Source organism: Neomonachus schauinslandi, chromosome 2, assembly GCF_002201575.2.
Source record: "Neomonachus schauinslandi chromosome 2, ASM220157v2, whole genome shotgun sequence".
NCBI classification, from domain to species: domain Eukaryota; kingdom Metazoa; phylum Chordata; class Mammalia; order Carnivora; family Phocidae; genus Neomonachus; species Neomonachus schauinslandi.
Window position 1 is genome coordinate 144,078,770 of NC_058404.1, and position 16,329 is coordinate 144,095,098.

The window sequence follows — 16,329 nt, forward strand, 5'->3', positions numbered from 1 at the left end:
TGACAGGCCCAGAACACAGATAGGATCTCTAGCTGGGTGGCGGACTGGAGTCTAGCTCTCTTGGGTTTGATCACCAACGGTCAAGACATCGGCCTAGGTAATGGGGTGGGATGTGATGGTCTCTCTGCGGAGGGAGCAGGGACAGACAGGGCAGAATCCAGGGCAGGAAAGTAGGATCATGGGGTTTGTGCCTCTTTTTACCTACGCTTCTTTCCCTTTTGTCCTCCTTGAGTGTTGGAAAAGGCCTTTTGAGAGTTCCAGTATATCTCTGATGTCTCAGTGAGAGAGTTTCTAAATAAATGGGGACTCAGAGCACCAGAGGGGGGGAATGATGGTGGTGGGAAAAAAGAAGAGAATCCAGAGGGGAGAGAGAGAGAGATGAAGATGGAAGCTTCCTTCGGCCTGCCATCCTCCCTCCCTCATCAGTTCTGTAGCCAAAACTTGGGGGTGCTGCCTTGTAATTTAATTTGGAGGCAGTATTCCTATGCGCCTTGTACACAGAGATGTTTGAGAATGGTCTGTAAACCAGCCATGATAGTTCATACCACAATCAACGTTGAAAGAACTGAAGACAGTCCAAGCTTTCTCTCTTCCTTCTTTTTAAAATACAAGTGAATAAATGTAGAGATCATTGTTGTTGACAATGACCACATATTTGCAAGTATCCATTATACAGGCAGGAAAAAATGCTATGTATATATTGAGTGGATTTATTAAGCTAAAAAAAGGTCCCCTGCCGGGCGCCTGGGTGGCTCAGTTGGTTGAGTGACTGCCTTCGGCTCAGGTCATGATCCTGGAGTCCCTGGATCGAGTCCCGCATCAGGCTCCCTGCTCGGCAGGGAGTCTGCTTCTCCCTCTGACCCTCCTCCCTCTCATGCTCTCTGTCTCTCATTCTCTCTGTCTCAAATAAATAAATAAAATCTTTAAAAAAAAAAAAAAAAAGTCCCCTGCCAAACCCCATTCCTGGCTCAAGAAAGTATCACCTTAAGAGTTTTACTGGAGGAGTAAAAAAGAAGAAGGAAGAGTAGGTGGGGTGGGGGGGAGTGGAGGAGGATGAGGAGGAAGAGGAGGAGAACAGAAAAGCAGCAACTGCTGGGTGAAACCAACCAGAGCTTTACCAAGGGTGCTGGGGGATGAGCCACAGAAACACGCAGGCCACTTTCATTTCAGGAACCCTCACCCCTCTCTCCTTTACCAACACAGCAATTTTTTCCCTAGAAAAATGATATTTTGGTTTCTGAAAACACCCTACTTTGGGGATGCAAAGAGTCTCCTGAGGTATTTATGCCAATTTTTATATTATTTTCCTCACAATTTATTGCAGTAGCTCTAACAACACAGGGATCCCTAAAGAGGGATGGTTGAAGCTTCATCGCTCTGTTTGTAAGACTTACACAGAAACATCAACTATGTCTTCTGGGGTCCGGAGAGCCCCAGAACTGGGAGGCTGTGATCGTCTTGGTTCTGACCACCCCCCCACAACGTGTACATGGATGAGGCTGCTCAGTGGGCCCATCAGCCCCCTCACTCCAGCGATGGACAAGGGCAATATTCTCACCCCCAGAACAGCTGGACTAAGCTCTAAAACTGACCAAGAAAAAAAATTGTTGAGCTCCTTAGGAAAAAAAACTGCTACCTACACTGCCTGGGAGGGTTAATCCGGGTATTGCCAGCTGCCAGAGCTGTCGATAAAAATTAGAAAGACAAGCCACAAGATGAAATTAGCCAACAAACCCACCCACTGGCTCTGCAGGCTCACTCAAGGTTTTCTGAGCCTTGGGCTTCATGGAAAGATTTCTAGTGAGGAGGAAAGTAAAGGCACCTTCCATGTCGTGTGGTAAACATCTCTTGCTTGGAGGGGTACTGGAACTCCCTCACATGGCAATCCCGTGGTTTGGGATGCGGCTGTTACACCTGCTGGGATCCTGGCGCTCGGCTGCGGAGCCAAAGCCGCCAGAGTGTGCGGGAACCGTCTGCGGACGCGACTGAGAACAGTGCGGATACCAAAACGAAAAGGGGGTTTTCCTCAGGCTTTCAGCAAGTAAAGGAAGAAAACAAAAACGAAACAAAACACGCTATAATCTTAAGTTGGGAAACTTTTCCTCAAAATTGCATTATCCTTTGTGAGCGGCCAGGAAACCCCTAGCTTCTTTTCGAGGGATTGTAACGACCTGTGTCCACAAAAACAGGAACCCAAGCAATTCAGGAGGAAAAAAGTCACGGACTAGAAGCATGAGTCAAATCGGCTTGTGCTATGTGGCTTTGGAACATTCTTATCGAAAACATACCAGTGTCCGCGCACTCGGCTGCTCGTTCTACTGGTGCCTTATCCATGGTCGGTTGTCCCTTGTAGGGCTGCATTTTCTGGAAAAACTGGGTGCCCAACACCAGACTGAAAGCGTTGTTTGAACGTCTCCCGGCCCCCACGAAGCCGAGCTCAGCCCTCCTGCTCCTCTCTCCGCAGCCCCTGCCAGAGACGCCGCCGTTGGTCCCAGACCAGCGAGGCGCGCGCGCGGAAGCCGTCCAGAATTGGTGTCGGGGGCGGGGGCTAGTTCTAGCCAACTTGACAGTTTCTGCCACTGCACACATTTTTGGGAGGCTCCGGGCCACAGGGTAGAACTGCAAACCCAGGCGGTGATCGCGAGCTCGAGCCGGGTTCAGGCAGCTGCCGGTGGGGCTGTTAGTGCCGCATCATCCCCAGCGCGCAACCACGGAGGGACGCCGGAGACCCGAGACCCGGGACCGCCAAGTCCCGGGCGCGCGCGCAGCCACTGCTTGGAGCCTTCCAGATTGCGATTCTCCCCGCCTCTCCCGGCCCTCCCGGGGTCCAAGCGCCTCAAGAAGTCTGCTGCCCGACTCTGGCAGGGTGTGCTCAGAGACCCGAGAAGCCTCGAGTCGCACGCCAGTCAGTGTCGCCCACCCGGGGTTCGAACGCGTCGCGCAGCCACCTGTTCCACAAAGCCCGGAGTTTGTGTGGGCGCGGGCTGCGGCAGGAAGGACCCCGTCATCCCCCCGGTCCCGCACGGCTCAGGATCTCGACAGGCTTACACCACCCCAAATCTAAGTGCGCACATACCTTCACGCAACTCCGGAGGCTCCCCCTACTCCCGCCACCGGCGCGCGGTGACTTACTTCCCGGTGTCCCCGCTTCAGCCCCAGCCCCAGCCCCAGCGCTGGCCACCGGGGCCCAGAGCGCGCCCGGCCCCTCCGGGAGGACGGCGCCCCCAAATACCTGCCGTGAAGATGCAGAGAGCGAAGAGAGTCTTGCAGACCATGGTACCCTGGTGTACGGTGCCGAGCTTCGGGACTGACCGAGCGCTCGGAGCGCGGACGGCTCCTCCTCTGCCGGGCTGGTGGCCGTGGGAGCCGGGAGGTGAGGGCGGCTCTGCGCGCTCGGCCCGCGCGGCTCCGGCTGCTCCGGCGGCGGGCGGAGAAGCGAGGCAAACGCGGCGCGGCTCCGTCAGCTGCGTGTCGTCCGGCGCCCGGCGCGCTTCTGCTCCATCCCAGCCGCCCGAGCCCGGGCCGCCTCTGCCGCCGCGCCGGCCCCCCGCCAAACCCCTCCCACCCGGGCCCCGCGGCGCTGACTCGGCCACCCCCTCTGGCCGCCCCTCTCCCGGCGCTCGGGTCCCGGGAGCCTCGGCCCAGGGCGGCCTCTGCTGGACGGTCAGGGCGCGAGACTCGAGTTTTGACGGGGTTCAGCAAAGGTCCGGGGCGTCTAGCACCGTGCTGGGAACTGAGGGGATGCAAAGAAGTGTGAGCGGATCTCTGCCCCCGGGAATTTATCTCAACTTTTCTTATGCGAGTTTACAACAGGTGAGCATATGCCATGTTAGGCGTCACTTCGAAGAGCCAAGACCCCACTATTGCAAAAGAGAATACACATTCCTTGCCAAGTTTGAGAACCTTTTCCTTCATTTCTTCAAATGCTCCTGCGTGTACTTTAAACCCTCCCACACATTCAACCCCGCTGCACTTCCTGATGCCTGAGCCAGGATGTCTTTTATCTTTTTCAGCTTCTACCAGAAGAAATACTACTAATGTCTGGTGTATGGTGATTAATGTAACATAATAATAAAAAAAAAAAGGAAGTAATACTAATGTCTGGTAATAGTGATCATGGGATAACTGAGCCAGGCAACCTCCTAGGTGTGGTATCATGACTCCTAACAATCTTGTGACATAGGAATTATTATTATTCCATTTTACAGACGAGAAGACCGAGGCTTAGAGAAGACAAGTAATGTGCTCAAGGTCACATAGCTGGTAAGGACTGGACCCCATAATTGAACAGTTTGTGCACCAGGGCCTTAAAAACAAAGGCTAACGTGTCCTGAGTGATTGTTGTGTGCTGGGCAATGGTGCTGTACGGGTATTAACCAAGTGAAGTTCTCACAGCAATCCTTTGAGGTGGGCACTATTATACCTTCATTTTCAGGGGAGGAAATGGAAACACAGGGAGGTTTAAGTACTTGTCCAAGGCCACACACCTAGCGAATGGTACAGATAGCATGCCTGCCCAGGCACCCTGGGTCACCCCCTGTCCCGTACTCCCTCTCCAAAGCCCATAGTTTCTGTATGTTCGCACAGATCAAAGCTGACCTTGCACTTAGTCCTCCCCACCACCTTAGACTTGCTTATTTCTCACACCTCTATCAGATCAGATGCCAGATCACCTCCAATATCTCTGTTAGTAGGAGCCTGCTGGTCCCCTAGTCGCCAGAGCTGGAAAGTGACTGGAATTAATGAGCCTTCCTAAAGAATTAATTAGCTCAGGACCATTTGTAGACCTGGGGAACAGCTTTCTTTTTCCTGTGGCTTCTTTCTCCTGTACCAGAGCCTCAGGTTTCATTTTGTCCCTTGTTTGGGTCTTATCACTGTACCTGTGACCACGTCCATTCCTCTGCGTGACCCCATCCTTACCACTTGTGCAGCTTGTCTTGCTTCTGCAACCAGATTAAACTGGACTAACAGTTTTGAAGGTTTGTTTTGTTGTTGTTGTTGTTGTTTGTTTTTGGGGGGTTTGTGTATTTGTTCTTGGTTTTGGTTCATTTGTTGATCATTGTTGGAATTTGGGATGAGAAGTAAAAGATATCACAACCAAGTGCCTATCCCCCTTCCCTCCTCTCTGGCCAGAGAAACTGCAAATTCAATTTGTTAAACATGTTTTCTGAGTGCTATTGACCTTGAGGTTTTTCCAATTTCTGGTGTAATCTATATGATTATGAAGAATTTCTGTATCTGAGTTGTGGTTGTCATGGGGGCAAGGGCCACACACAGATGAATTTTATATATAAACTAAAATTTGTATATTTATATGTAAAAGTTATATAAGGCAATGGTGCCTTTAAATAAGGGCCATTTAAGTAACTAACTCTATGACAGAAATAAGGGTTTCTCAAAACCCCTGCAAAGAAAAAAATATTCAATTGAAATTCAGCAAAACTTTAATGGAACCCCTCTGGAGTGCAAAGCATGTGTGACTCTGATTTTGATACCTAAGATGATGGTTTGGTACACAAAGGATGGTGATCCCCACTTCTGAATCATTTAAAATTTCCAAAGGTTTTCACTGTACACAGAATAGAGTTGAAAATGATTGATTTCTTTAACTGAAATCATTCATTTTTATTAATGATTAAAACTTCCAATTTATTAATTTAGTGAAAACATATTTGATCAGTTACTAGGTGCCAGACCTTATGCTCGGCTGTGGGAATGTCACAGGTTGTAATAGTCAGGGTAGGCTAGGTTATGCTACTGTCATAAACCACCCCAAAGTCTCAGAGACTTAAGCAATAATGATTTCTTCTTTGCTCATCAACATCTGCTGTGGATCCAGGTCATTTCCCAGAGTAGCTATCCTCTATGTCAAGGGCCTCAGTGTTGCACCTCCATATCAAAACCTGCTTTCACACTCACTGAGATAGGGAAAGAGAAGTGGAGAGTTCCGTGCAGCCTTTAGGTCTCTTACCCGGAAGTGGCACTTCGCTCACATTTCATTGGTTAAAACAAGTCAGTGGCCATGTGCAACTCCAAGAAAGCAAGGAAGCACAATCTTCTCCTTTGCCCAGATGAAGAGGAGAGCTAGAGAGCAGGGAACAGTTGTGATGTATGCCACAGTGGTTCATTGTCTCTGCCATCAGGAAGCTTATATTCTAGTAGTGGAAAGTCAAACGTTGAATGAACAATCAGAAAAATATATGCAATAATTTATGATGTTAAAAAAGGGAAGATGGGAGAAATGGGTGAACTGTTTTTGCATTTCAAATAAATTGAATTTGTGAAGAGTTTTAAATATATATGCAATAAGTTATTACATTAAATACTATAAATAATAATACCCACTAAGGGCGCCTGGGTGGCTCAGTTGGTTAAGCGACTGCCTTCGGCTCAGGTCATGATCCTGGAGTCCCTGGATCGAGTCCCACATCGGGCTCCCTGCTCGGCGGGGAGTCTGCTTCTCCCTCTGACCCTCCCCCCCTCATGTGCTCTCTCTCATTCTCTCTCTCTCAAATAAATAAATAAAATCTTTAAAAATAATAATAATAATAATACCCACTAACATTTATTGAGCTTCTGCTATGTATTAGGAATCGTTCCAAGCATTTTATGTAATCTGTTTAAACTTTATACCCCATAAGGTTATATTAATTTTACAAATAAAGAGACTGTAAGTGTGAAGAAAACCAAAAGTATGAGATATTACATTAGGGGGACTCACACTCCTCAGTGGGGCCAGGGATGGAATTTGCATGCAACTCTTTAGTCACGCCTTATAGCAAAAACCAGTTTCTTCATAGAATTCTCTTAGTTCCTTTATAATACTCCACTGGGATAAAATCTGAGATAAATCTGCCTTTTACTGACTTCCACTCTTTTTTGATCACTGTTAAAATGAATTTCTAAGGTTGTAGACTTTCAACATCTTATAAAAAATTGCCCTTGGTTGACTTAGTTTTCGACATCCTGAATTTATTGTAATTTACAGATAATGTCAAATAATATATGTTAAAGAATATAGAAGTGTTAGCTTTGGGCTCTTGGATTCTACCTAATCTAGGAGAGACGGAATAACTTAGTTGAGAGAGCTGGGTGAAGCAGTATTGTGAAGTGGTTAGAGGCTGGGTTCTCATGTCTCGCCCATGGCCCCTGAAGGCTGGATTCGAATCTAGTTTCTACCATCTACTCACTGAGTGACTCTAATTACTTGGCATCGCTATGTCTCCGTTTCTTCCTGGCATTATTGGGAGGATTAAATGGATTATATATGTAAAAAAAGTTGGCATTTTCTCAGTGCCAATCAATGTCATCTGTTATTAGAGGGCAAACTTTGGGGGTACATTAAAAAATTTTTTTTGGATCTAAAGTACAGGAGCAAAACATTCCTGCCTGCTGCAGCTGTTTCTTCACACATTCAGTTATGTGACTTGGGCTGTGCCTTCAGTAATTCTGACCCTGCTACAGTTGAGGTGCCGGGGAAAGCTCTAAACCCGCTCTGACAGCTCCTTGCCCAACCCCCTCTCCTCCCCAAAGGCAGGAATGCAGCAGCCTGAAGACACTGATATATTTTGTCTTCGTTTTATTTCTTTTCTCACACTGCATTGTGAAAACATCTCCGTAGGTTCTGCTACATTTCCTCTCATCGCTTTGCTTTTCTCTTAACTCCGATTTGCCTCTTTTTAAATATTAATGGCAAAAAAAAAGATTAAAAGCAGTTATGAGATATGTGTAAAAGCATAGATTTGGAACCTGGCCAAGGAATATTTGCTTGAACAAGAGCAATTTTAAAAGGGCATGATGAAACGTGATTACATCCCTGATTTAAATAAAATTGTTTGATGCTGCATGGGCTCTTTGAGGATACAAAACCACATGTCACTAATTTTTATTTTAATTAAGGAGGAAGTCCTTAAAATATTTCAGGAAGGAAAAACTATCTTCTTGGAGGTGATGCACATAATGAAACCTTTTATTTAAATAAGTCTAAGACGTGATTCAGTCGATGCTGCAGACCTGTATTGTTCAACAGAAGTAAAATATCAGTAGTACATGTAATTTAAGATTTCTGGAAGTCACATTTTTTAAAAGGAGAAAGAGGTGAAATCAATTAATTAAAGTGTACTTAATAATATGCTTTATTTAACCCAATACTTCTAAAATATTTATCATTTCACGTGTAATGAATATAAATGTGTTAATGAGATCTTTTACATTGTTTTTCTCATTCTAAGTCTTCAAAACCCAGTGTTTATTTTATACTTATATAACATCTCAATTCAGACTGGGTGCATTTTGAAAACTCAGTGACCTAACGTGACTAGCAGCTATCACAATGGGCCGTGTCACTCTAGAACATTGATTGGCCCCGTCTTTTGCATTGTCTCATGATATATACCGTAAAAGTACAGAGCAGTGCTCGTGGGACTTTCTTAAAGTGTTGGGACTTTCTCCAAGAGTGGAGTACTTAGAAGTCTAGGATTTGCTGAGTGCATGGCCTCTGACCCTCATTAACCTCTCCGACCCTCAGTTTCCCCTTCTATGAAATGGAGATGAGGACAAATAATAACAGTATCTTGCTTCAAAGGATTACTGTAAGGATTAAATGTAGCGAAAGCATTTAGAACAGACTCCAGACAGAGCAGAGCCTCAATAAATGTTTGCTGTTATATTTGGTAGGAATGGTTATGATGAGGATGAAAAATGATTAATAGTAAAATCTTTCCAGTTGACATTGTTGTATTAGAAGTTCCTTACTATTCAGAGACATTGGCAATATCACTTGTCTCTAGATATCTATGTATGTATGCAGAGTTTAGAGCAGTATTTCTCAAACGTTTTGGTCTCAGGACCCACTTACATTCTTAAAATGGATTAAGAACTCCAAAACCCATTTGTTGATGTGGGAGGGCCATTTTAAGGACCCTTTCAGATAATTATGGCTTTTCTGCACCAAAACCCAACAAGTGGTATTTTCTTATAAGTTAGCAGCAGTGTGGAATCTGAAAGCATCTCAATGAAATTTTCATATTCTATTACATTAAAATCCATTGGTCTATCTTGCCTTTGCATCTTTTACCCATATATGATTTTGTGACATCATGCATTTGTCATATAGAAAATATTGGTTCACCGAGTTATGAAGACCTTCCAAATTTTAACACACTTCATTATATACAACATCAAAAAGTTACATTTGTTAATATCTCTACCTATATCATCAGAAAAGTCTTTAAATATTAGGAAGCTGTTAAGTTAATGGTGGATACATGTTTGGCCAAATTCTAATTTCTCTTTTTTCTTTCTTTCTTCCTTCCTTCCTTCCTTCCTTTTCTTTCTTTCTTTCTTTCTTTCTTTCTCCTTTCTTTCTTAGAGAGAAAGAGAGAGCAGGGGAGGGACAGAGGGAGAGGGAGAGAGAAAATCTTAAGCAGGCTCCACACCCAGTGTGGAGCTCCACACAGGGCTTGATATTATGACCCTGATCTCATGACCTGAGCCAAAATCAAGAGTCAGATACTGAACCAACTGGGCCACCCTAGTGCTCCCAAATTCTAATTTTCACTTGACAGCTTGAATCTTACCATTGGCATCAAATACTGTCAACTGTTTTCTTTGAAGTGACAGGCTAACATCATGAAGAAAATGTCATGTAAATATTCAAGTCGGAATAACCATAGTATGTCTTGGTCATTTTTTCAAATAAAATTTGTGTTCCGCGAAAAAAGTGGTTAGTTCAGCTTGCAACTTGAGTCATCACATAAGTGCATTTCCTTGGGATGATTATCTCATTTTGGTAAGCAGCAAGCCTGTTTTATGCATACATCCCATTTATTTACATAGGATGTGAAAAAGATGTGTACTTAAGATGGAAATTCGATCAAGCTGACGATTTTTACTGCTTCTTTTTTTTTTTTTAAAGATTTTTATTTATTTATTTGAGAGAGAGAATGAGAGAGAGAGAGCAGGAGAGGGGGGAGGGTCAGAGGGAGAAGCAGACTCCCTGCCGAGCAGGGAGCCCGATGCGGGACTCGATCCAGGGACTCGATCCAGGGACTCGATCCAGGGACTCGATCCAGGGACTCCAGGATCATGACCTGAGCCGAAGGCAGTCGCTTAACCAACTGAGCCACCCAGGTGCCCCTGATTTTTACTGCTTCTTTAAGGACATTCCTAAGTGAAACTTGTTTTTTTCCCCTTTAAACTTACCAGGCATGATGGTGAAGAATATAAAGGCAGTGCCTTCAGTTCTGCTAAGACACCAAAGTTCTACCTACAATTGCTTTTGCATCACCAATGCATAAGTCAGCATCCACAAAAAATAAATAAAATTAAAAAGGTAAATAGCATCTTAGTGTTACTATGAGAATAGCTTTGACTTTGCAGACCTGACAGGATCTTGGGACCCCTAGAAGTTAGTGGACCACACTTTGAGAACTGCTGGTGTAGGGAGACATCTTTGAAGTTTGCTAAGGAGATGAACTGTTTTGTCTGTCCAGAGACCTTTTTTTTTTTTTTTTTTTAAGGGAGATGCTTAGTCCCCTTTTGTAAGCAAGTGGCCCCCGCGGTGACTACAGCTTCCTTTGCCACAGTGACTGGGATAGGGTGGACCTCAGACTCTGTTTGCTTTACTGAGTACACTTCCCAGGATTTTAAAACTTGGGACCAGGAAATGCCACTAAGAGTTGCTCTCTGGAGATGAAACGATGGGGTTCTGGTATTCTGGTGGACCACTCTAGCATGTGAAAAAAAGCCAGTCTGAGGTAGGATCCAGAAACCTGACTCTCAGAGAAAAGGAGAAATGGGAGAAAAGAGGTCTGGTGGCTTTTTGGTCCCTAGCCACACTTGTCTCTGAGATGCTACCACACCTTTGCCCTTCTCATCACTCTGTGAGCACTTCGATCAATTTCCCCTTTGGGTCATGCTAGTTCAAACTGGGTTTCTCTCACCTGAAACCAAAAGAAATTAGCTCATGCAGAGGGCAGCAAAAGCGAACTTCCAAAGTGATTCAGTGTTCAATAATAGAGATTGAGGGGAGTCTTCTCATTCAGGAAAATTCCATTCTTAGCTCTGAGCTAAAAAATAAAATCACAGCAAAACCACACCACTGCTAAGCTATTGAACTAATGTATGGTGGAGCAAGTCAGGATATTCAGCTTCGATTAAAAAAATATTCATGAAACTGAAAGAGGTGAAGTTCATAAAAGCAAATGAGGTTTACCAATGACTCTACAGCTTAATAATATGTGATAAACTCCAAAGATTTCCACAAATAGTTGTAATGAAAAATACAATGAATAACTTTGGCTGTAAACAGATTACATTTTCATAATATTGGTAAATTTATCCAACTAAGCTTTCTTTCTGCTCTACATATGTTTTTGCCACCATTAGTTGTAATACATCTTAGTAGATTCTACCCCAGGTTGTACTCAGTTCGGATTTTTTCATCTTCTTCGAAAATATTCTTGACTTTAGTTTTACTCAGACCATTCATAGAGGCTAATTTTCCAGTCATTTCAAACTCAGTCAAATAACTACAACTGAACAGCATTGGTAATATCTGCTGACCCATCAAGAGCCAAAGAAAACCATTAGAAATCATTTTCCTGGTTTTTAAGTCGACTATTGCTGTCCCTCCTAATGTCCTCAACACTTTGAGCACCAGAAAGGCCAATAGTCCAAACCAGTTTATTTTTTTCTGGACACGTATTTTTAGCTGCTGCAATAAAATATAATTTAATTAACTCACAATTGGTAAACAGTTTTCCTTGCTTGGCTAACAAATGAGCTACTTAGAACGTTTCTTTTGTTGCAGCTTCATTTTGATTTTTAATTTTCGTGGAAAACTCTAATGTGATACTTGTTTTAAGTTTTATAATTTTTCCAACTGGGGAATCCTGTGTATTGGTAACAGTGTGGTGATTATTTAGTCTGGTATTATTGAACTTAGCACAGCAATAGCCTGATGCTTTACAGTTCCATTAGCTAACAACATCATCCACATTCCATTGTGCTTTAACGGTGTGATACTTAGGGTCTACTTTTCATTTAAAAAAAAAAAAAATTTTATTTATTTATTTATTTGACAGAAAGAGACACAGTGAGAGAGGGAACACAAGCAGGGGGAATGGGAGAGGGAGAAGCAGGCTTCCTGCTGAGCAGGCAGCCCAATGTGGGGCTGGATCCCAGGACTCTGGGATCATGACCTGAGCCAAAGGCAGACGCTTAATGGCTGAGCCACTCAGGCGCCCCCTACTTTTCATTTTTTAAATTTCTTTTGACAAGATGGGTATGCAATTATAATAAAAAGTCAACCAAAACGTGGTGGTATGGTGGTGTGTGCAACACACAAAGCGCTGCCTGGTTGTGACTTCATCTCTGTGAGTTGCCACAGTGTGAAGCCATGAGAGTGTCCCACAAGTCTGTCACGACTCCTCAACTAACACGGCTGCTCCTAGTGTGAAAGGGACTGCAGGCAGCCCTTAAACAAGTAAGTCCAGCGGTGTCTCAATACAACCTCAGAAATAGACGCCGGAAGTTGACCTTCATACGATTTTCGTGTCTTAGGAAATATCTCCCTTTTGATTTCTTCCAACCATTCTGAGGTCACAGGCTATCCAAAAAACAGATATGGCCTCCTGGCCAGAGTTTGCCAACCTCTGTTTTAGCAAAGGTTTGCATCTGATTCTGCTAGGTATCTGGGATTGATGCCAACCTATAACAACTTCAAATCATTAGCCTGCTGTTTCCTGAACTTGGTAATGTAAAGTCACACTGCAAACCCACGTGAGGTTAGGGCTATGTTCTGATTCATGAGAGAGACTATTTGCCTTATTACTATTTTTTTCTTTTTTTTTTTTACCTGGAGCTGAGCAGAGGCCCTGACAGACAAGTTATATTTTGTGTTTCCTTTTACCAACAGACATATTTTTTCTAGCCTACGTTTTATTAAAATTGTAGTCACCCTTCAAAGTGATTACGTCTTTGAAAACAAAATATGTGGTCACCCTTGCAAGAGGTCAGAAATCTAATTCTATTACTCCAGTTTTTGCCAAGTCAAGCTCTTATCTCTTTTTCCCCATTTGGTCATTAAACCTAAGGCATCGGCAGCGTTAAGAACTGCTGACCACTCCACACATCGTTCTGTTGTCTTGGGGGGTAAGGGAGCCTTGGCTTTCTTATGAGCCCAGTGATAGATTTATGAAAAGTTTACAGTAGTTTATACAGCATTTTACAAATGGTTTGCTTCAGGAGGTGTTTTTTTTCAGAATAACTAGACCTACCTATTTATAGATACAAACGTCTCTCGTATTTTCTTAGCTTCCCCTCCCATTTTCTCATTTTAATTCCCTTTACTTTGTCTAACTTGATTCCTTTTATAAGCCTCACATCCCAAGCTGGTGGAAAACTTGAACCCTAGTCATTGTGATTTACCCCCAACTTTCTGGATTATTCCAGAGTCTTCTGCAATGCTAATGTTTGGAGTGGGGATGACAGCCTCTGGTTATTGGGTCATTTATTTTGAAACCCATGTTGTTACTGAGAATCAGTCATTCCTTTCAGTAGAGCTGTTCAAATCCAAGGGCTCTCTGTCAGGGTGGGGGTGTAGGAGTTTTTGCAAGGCTGTCCAGACTCTTAGAAGGGTAGTCTTTTCATTCCTGAAGGCTTCCCACTCCTCCAGTGGCTTTGCCTAGGACCTTCCCTCTGAATTTAGACCCTCGGAACTCTCTGTTCTCATTATGCAGCCTAAGCCCTAAAGTCCTGGAATTTCTTTCCTGTTTTAGGGAAATCATTTTTCTTTGACAATTCTGGCCTAGATGCTTTGTCTGTGCTCTCTTTAATTTTCTCCCGGTTTTAAGAATTACATCTTTTGAAACAAAGGCCTGGGAGGTTACCAAGCTACTTCTAATTTTTGCTCTGCTACAGTCCTTTTCTCTCTGTGCCTTCCCTATAAAAACTGATTGACTATCTGAATTTGGGCAAAGGAAGAAAAAAAGTACAGCAATAATTTAAGAAGTAGATGAATAGTTTAAAATATTTTCTTGCCACATGTTTTAAAGGTGATGGTAGATGAAAGTAGTTCTGATAAAAGCTGATGGCACTTGGCAGTGAGGATGGAGGGATAAGAAAACAGACTTGACATACATTTTGGAGGCAAAGGCAAAAGGACTATTAATTGATAACATGGTGGGGCTGAGGGGGAGGCTGGAGTCAAGAGTGACTTCCAGATTTCTGCTGGGTCCTCACTCTGTGGATAGTGACCAGTTTGGCCAATTTTGCATCCATGTGTACATCCTCTTCAGCATCCCCTATCTGCCTCCAACTGTATGGTATTTTGAGTTCGAGTCAGTCTGTTCCCTCATTCCCTAAGGGCTAAGTAAAAACCTTTGATATAATTTATTTTAGGAGTCACGACTTTTCCTTTTAAAATTATTTTTAAAGGATTAATCACAATTTTTGGTGTTATTTAATGTGTTTATCTAAATTCTTGTTAGAATAATAGAATAATTACAATTAGTGTAATGGATTAACACAATTAATAATATATCGAGGGTGGCAAAAATCTTGGCGGTTTTATTGTTTTCTCTTTTCATTTCGCAGATGAGGAAATTATAGAACACAGAGGTTCAGTGATTATGACCAACACTGTAATCGGTTTCAGAGAGAAACCCAGCTCAAACAACTTCTGGTTCAGTGCTTTGTTCATCCTACCCTTTAACTGAGTATCATGTCTTCACCTCTTGTCTTTGTGAGTGCAGACAATCCATGAAGCCTGAGACCAGTTGCTTCGGGAGAATAAATTTAAGTTCTAATCACTTTATGTGTGTCTTCAGAAAAAAATGTATTCGGAAAGCACCAGAGAAATTTAACTCCAAGTGTGAGAAAAAAAAAAAAGACAACTAATACATTTACATTGTATGTCACACTTACTGTTAACACGGCTAACCCGACTGGCTTGGAAACTTAAGTCCCTCCCCCTATCATTTTTGGTTGTTTTGAGCATAAAAATATTCTATTTATTAAAGTTACAAATGCTGAAACTTTTATATTTGATTTATGATTTTATTCTATTTGTTAATTAGTCAAGTACTAGATACCATTTTTTAAGTTTTTGCGTAATAGCCTCTTATACAAAGCAAGTTAAGTATCTTAGGGCATTTTAAACTTCAATTATGAACTTAATATTTGTATTTCCCTTTTAGATATTTCTGGTGTCAGGCTCAGTGAACAAAACCTCTCTGAATTCTTGAATAATTCTTTTAAGTCTAACAAATTAAATTTGCAAATAGTGATTCTTTAGTTCCTTTAAATATTCAAATAATACATAAACTAAGAAAATTTCTACTTAAAATCACCAATTTAAATTACATATTTTAAAAGGGAATTACAAAATGACTCTATTAATAGGCTAAATTATCTAGAATAGTAGTACATAAAATACAAACTATGTGGAGACTCCTAAACCACAAATGTTATTATTAATTGGTTTATTTTATTTTTTATTTGATTTTTTAAAAAGATTTTATTTATTTATTTGACAGAGAGAGACACAGAGAGAGGGAACACAAGCGGGGGGAGTGGGAGAGGGAGAAGCAGGCTTCCCGCTGAGCAGAGAGCCTGATGCGGGGCTCGATCCCAGGACCCTGGGATCATGACCTGAGCCGAAGGCAGACGCTTAACAACTGAGCCACCCAGGTGCCCCAATATTGGTTTATTTTAAATATAATTCTCTGAAATATTTTTATACTTAATTTTATATCTTCCTGGGCTCAAATATGTTTACCCACTACAGAAACATTTGCCAAATCCTAAGGCATTTTAGGGATACCTTCTCACATGTATAATGACTAAAGATATTAGCTGAGGTGAAGACTGGATTCTCATTTCAGCACCAATTATTACTAGAAGGACTTCATAATGCCAAGTGTTTAGTCTCCACCTCTCTGCTCTGCACATGGAAATCTTCATTGCCATCTAGGTGGCTTGACTGAAGCTGGCATAAAAATATTCTATTGCATTCTTCGGCTCTTAACATAGTTGTAAAGTCTTTAGACCTGACACACTTCCTTTCATATGCTTCTGTTTGGTGGAACCGTTCAACTCTTAAAGCTGTAAAAATGACATCCAGTTGAATCTTGGAAATCTGGTGCCTTGGGGTGACTACTTGATCACGAATTTTAAAGTCTTAAGCAATAAATGAGTTTATTTGAAGGATATGGGCAACTCAAGATTGAGGTAATATTTACACATCAGGCCTCAGGAACCAGGGATCCTCCTGAACAGCAGGAACACAAGAACTATTTCTTTGGCGAGCACCCTCATGAGGTTCAA

The 16,329-nt window shown here is 42.8% G+C and overlaps 1 protein-coding gene across 1 annotated transcript in view; it reads right to left on the bottom strand.

Moving 5' to 3' along the window:
- PARM1 (prostate androgen-regulated mucin-like protein 1) overlaps nucleotides 1–3,546 on the bottom strand; it is a 102,572-nt gene extending 99,026 nt beyond the window's left edge. The window contains exon 1 of the mRNA XM_021702375.1: nucleotides 3,233–3,546. Coding sequence (XP_021558050.1) covers nucleotides 3,233–3,275 — 43 coding nt within the window. The 5' untranslated portion in view covers nucleotides 3,276–3,546. The remainder of the gene's footprint in view (nucleotides 1–3,232) is intronic.
- Nucleotides 3,547–16,329: the final 12,783 nt, after the last annotated feature.